The following is a 5,205-nucleotide window of genomic DNA, read 5'->3' on the forward strand; positions in this document are numbered from 1 at the left end:
GACACGAAGTATTTGCTAGTCTAGTACTGGAGAAATTAGCGTTTGGATGCGCATTGTGAGCCTTTAAGGGCCCAAAAATATACCAACAAATCTGGCAATTTTTGATAATTTTGACCATAATAAAGAACGTTTCCATGCATACTGCCACCAATACATGGTACAACAGTATCATAGGTCTACCTGACTGAAGGCCTATCCATCAGTCTGGGTGTATCATTGATCATGGTGAAGGCTGGGTACAACATGGTACACGAACCCTGTTTACAACAATGCTAAATTGTTACATTGTAGTCGTGCAACGCGGGTTTACGCGCCAGCAAGCACTGCGTCATTTCCGTAGATGTTTTGAGAACGTCACTCGTCGTGCGTGACGATAGTTTCGTAGACGATTCTAGAAACTCGTTGCGCGTGACTGATCGCCACGCGATCAAGAAAGCAACTGCGTAGGCGCGACAGAGAAAGAGAGAGCGCTTTTCAGGCTGGGAGTAAATACATATGTCGCCACACGCGGTGATAGATTTCAGCCGCGGGTTTTGTGTAGTGTGTAGTCAGACGCATATAATCTGTATGTGGAATCACTGAGTAGAATAAATTATCTAGTCTGTTACAACAAAGACGTGTTATCATTACTGTGATCTTCATCGTCACCGTCTTACGTCGCACGAGAGACAAAGAAAAGCTGACATCATTCAAGCGGAAACGCAAACACGAAACGAACAACGAATTGGGTTTATAAACTAAGACATTAATACGAGTTTACATTTACTACGAATGAAGAACAATAACACAACGCAAGGATAGTACATCACGACGGCGACTATAACTCAACTTCACGTGATGCTATTTGACCTGTGGTGATGTTCATTAGATTGTCTGGAACATCAACGAGGTCAAATGGATCCTGGCACTGACTCAGAAGGTATTCCTTCATGACCTTCACATCCTTTCTGTCCTTGTTTGAACGAGTACTCCCCAGCTCTTCATGCAGTTTTTCATTTGACCCAGAGTTACACAGTTCTTTGAAAGCCTCCGCGTATTCGCCCGAGATGTGTCGCGTCATAAGCCATCGTAGCAGTGCACCTTTGCGCAGGGTGAAACCAATAACACCTCCCCGACTCTTGGCTTCACGGTTGATTGTTTGTTCTAGGGCTTGATCCGTTGGGACACAATTGAAAGCCCTGCTGGCTGACCTTCGAACAACAAATCCCCCCTGCATCATGTGGTTATACATTATGGTTCCCTCTCTTCTAGTTGCTTCATCTCTGCGATGTACACAGGGGTGTATCGAGCGTAGTTAATGCGTCCTGCAAGGATGAAATAGGAGACAGTTTCCGTCACTGCTTGTATATGCATAAGGAAATTTGCCTCCCTGTCTGCTCGCAACAGCCGAAGTAATAGGTTCCCAGACTCCAGAAAGCTATCCCAATAAGCAAAAGTTGCCGATTGCTGTCGTCCTTCGTTTTGAAAAAGAGTGATTGTATCCAAGACGGACTGGGGAATCGTGTCCTCGACTTTCTGGCAAATGGTAGCACATTCACTTGCATCTTTGGATTCGAAGGACTGCTCAAGATCACGTACTAGCTGCTTGGTTTCATTGGTCAGCCATGGCAATCCGTTCTTGTTGGCAAAAGATTCAGCTGAAGTGAGGAACATCTGTGACAGTGCTTCGTGTGCAAGACGGACACCTCTGATTCCACGGGCATACTGCTTTCCTTGGAGCATTTGGTTAACCGTGGCAGCTGCGTATACATCTGATGAAGTTAGGATGTTCGTAAGACCACCATCTCCGAATATCTTGCCAATGCTGGCCAGGAAAGCCATTATCAGATGCATTCCTCCCAGCCTCATCGTTACTTTGCCCACCAGTGGTTCCGGTCTGCTCCACAGAATCTGCTGTGCCTTGCTGTAGATGGCAAGGTCTGCAGTAATGAGTATGTGATGCTGCCCCAACTCCTCAGATATGTGCACTAGCCTCAACAAAGTGGTAAAAATGGTTGACAAGTCAGATGGTGAGGCATTGATGAAGGGTAGATATCGTATCCTAGTAACGGGGACAGTCTTGGTACTGACGAGGGCATTGAATCCACTCCACGCCGGAATGCTAGATTCACCATCTCCACAGGTCCTTGCCACTTGCCATATGAAATCTTTCATTATGACTTTATCCGACGTTTCATCCTCCACTTGATAGGTTACAGTGGGCTCTGGCTTCTTTGCAGGCTTGCGGTAGCCTTGGAGTTGTTGTTCCTTGTACTGCGCAGTGTCCAAGGATTTCTGTTTTGTACAAGGAATCAAGGACACATCATGACTGAGTGGAGATCGTTGGTACAACACAACAGCCATGGCATGTGTAGTGCGTTTCCCATCAACCCTGTCGCCGCATTATGCATCAAAGTTTCGATGGCCAGCGATCAGACGACTCGATCCAAGGTTGTCTAGGATCAAACTGCTGAAACCCCTCGGAGGAAAACCTCGCACTTCAGATGGTACTGAAAGTGTTGATCACGAGCCTTACTGATGTTAAGAACTTGTTCTCAACGTCATCATAGTTATATCGGAATATCCCCACTGTACTGGAACGTCTATAAGCTTCTTACTCCCATCGGTTCCATGGCTGCAATCTGAACACCAAGGCCAAATGTAATGGGTGTTTGCGTCTTACAGGACCGAGAGATGATACTGTGACAGATACCAAGCACTCTCATGTCAGCATCACTTGAGTCACAGTGTCTAACATTGTCAAAGGATTCCTTCGAGGTGCACCATGCTATGAAATCGTACAATGTCTCTGGAACAAAGTTCTTACATTGTCGTACATTCAAGTCTCCGCTTGGAGCATAGTGGCTAGTTTGAAAGGTTATCCCTGACATTGCACTGCGAATGATACCAGCAGCTCGATGAAGGACGACACTATCCGGATCCACATCACTTCCATCTTCACTGGTAAATTCACATTTACCGGATTCATTGATTTCGATGTTCAGTGCAGCAACTTTCTTCAGTGCATCACCAACACTCACCTCTCTGGAACAAACAAGATCGGACTTGCCTGCTTGGGCTATGAACAATAGTTTAACATCAAAATGTTTCTTCAGCTTCTCTTTAAGCTTCCATGAGGGATAGTCACCGGACTCTATGCCTGACTCTCTGCCTTCATTGATTATCTCAATGAATCGTTCATGTAGGGAGGACAAGGTGACAAGCTTTCTGGTACTTGAGAGTACGGTACTTTCGATTTCTTCACTCAAGCAGAGAAAAGCCTTGTCGTAATCATTCAGGGACTTCTGTCTTTCTGCCTTGGCTCGTTCAGCCTTGATATTTCTTGGTGAAACGTATCGACTGTAGCATGACCTGTGGTATTTCGCATCATAAGCGAACAAGTCCTGATATGACAGCATCCGCATGTGAATCATGTCATCTAGTCTTTCCAAAGATGCTGCGATTATACGATCATGGGTTGATGCCCCAGTGCCAGTAGTAATGTTAGTCAGCTTTTCTTTCTTAGTGTTTGATGTCCCACAGATGAAACAGGCTGTTCTTATGTTAAATGTAGACGTTTCAGTTCGCCGAAGCCGAGTTGGTCCACTCTCAGCAATGTCACTAGCTGCTGTACCCACGGTTGCACTAGCAGGCACATTTTGTAAGTACTTTAGATTACTTGCAGTTGTATAGCGAGCTCGGCATTTCGTGTGGTATCTAACTGTAACATTTTGGTTTAAAATGTCATATTTGAGCACAGCTAGCCGTTCGTGTACATCATCTTGACGAATTTCTGCAGCATGAATAACCGCTTTGATTCCATCCAGTGTTGGGTTTTTTACAAACGGACTGTCTGTATCCAAGGCGCGACGACATATCACACAGTTGTCATCGCTGAGTTTTCGTCTCCTTTTCTCAGGGGGTTCAGTGCGGTCCATCTTACCTGAAATAAAATTGCTTTGTTTTGAGCAAGCATGCTGTAATATAGACTGTCCCTGTTCAATTTCTAGGTAGGTAGTGCCTGCCATCTGTTGGAAATCAGAGTAACAAAAACCAATAATCTGTCCACGAGCTGAAAATAATAAAACTGCCTCAAATACATTGCTACATATCTATTTCAATGAAATACATTGATATAACCATCAGTTCTAAAATATAATGGGGCTGATTTCATAAAATAATCAGGTAACTGAAAATGTCATTTTTTTAGATTTCACCGTAAAAAAGGGGTTAATTCGGCATGTTGGCCAAGGTTGCTGCAACTACAACATGGCTTTTCATAAATTAGGGATCCAGACGGTTAAAATGAGACCAGTCCCAGCTTGTTATACCTCCGGTAGGGGTATCTCCTTAAATAGAGCTTTTTTTCAGCTTCGGCCACTGCACTATATCCACAGCGGTCAGCGGATGATCTTTTGGTTTTATAAAATAGCAAAACATATACCCGGCATGATACACTGTACATACTGTGGCGGTGGTACCGGTTGCCGTGTTGAGCTTGCCCTTGGAGGGATTAAATGTTGTATTTGTAATCGGTTCTATGTTTGTAATGTCTTTCTGTGAGTTTCATGTGTGTTTTGTACAGTGTTTTGTAGCGTATCGCAGCAATTACTCACTGATCGCCGGATTCTGTAGAGTATCAAAGTGTGACGTCACGGTGGCATGACAACGAACCCACTGGTTCTACACAACCCACTGGCTCCATAACATTAACTGCGCGAAAATGTTGTACGTACGTAAAACACGAGTGTGTGCGCTGCAGACAGCGGTAAAGCATCGGTAGCAAGTCGATCGTAGAATATTTAATTAATAAATTTTTTGTTTTTTTTGTTTTTTTGTTGTTGTTGCTTTTCACTTCCATCCTTTGGAAATCTATAAAAACTGCAATAATTACTCTCAGAATGATGGTTACATTCGGGTACAAAACACGACACACAGTTAATGTTACCAGATCATATGATTGTGTAGAACCAGTAGGTTCGTTGTCATGCCACCGTGACGTCATCACTTTGGAGCTCTATGGGGGCTGCCATTAGTTGCGGTTGTAACCTCCTCTAGCGACCGAGAGCGGCGCTAGCGTAGGAAACAGTCAAACTGCATGCAGCACCCCCTTCCCACACTCAGGACAGGCCCGTAACCAGGGGGGATCGGGTGGATCGGACGATCCCCCCCCCCGCGGAACAGGGAGTTCCGCTCTAAAAAATAAAAATTGCACAAAAGAACACC

The 5,205-nt window shown here is 44.7% G+C and overlaps 1 protein-coding gene across 1 annotated transcript; it reads right to left on the minus strand.

Moving 5' to 3' along the window:
- Nucleotides 1–1,230: 1,230 nt before the first annotated feature.
- On the minus strand, nt 1,231–3,923 carry LOC106819957 (the record flags this gene model as incomplete). Its single annotated transcript, XM_014824522.1, is given in 3 exon segments — nt 1,231–1,304; nt 1,539–2,274; nt 2,598–3,923. Coding segments are annotated over 3 exon segments (2,136 nt in total), but the record flags the coding sequence as incomplete, so codon positions are not given.
- Between the last annotated feature and the right edge of the window lie 1,282 nt (nt 3,924–5,205).

Source organism: Priapulus caudatus, unplaced genomic scaffold, assembly GCF_000485595.1.
Source record: "Priapulus caudatus unplaced genomic scaffold, Priapulus_caudatus-5.0.1 Scaffold5324, whole genome shotgun sequence".
Classification (NCBI taxonomy): Eukaryota; Metazoa; Priapulida; class Priapulimorpha; order Priapulimorphida; family Priapulidae; genus Priapulus; species Priapulus caudatus.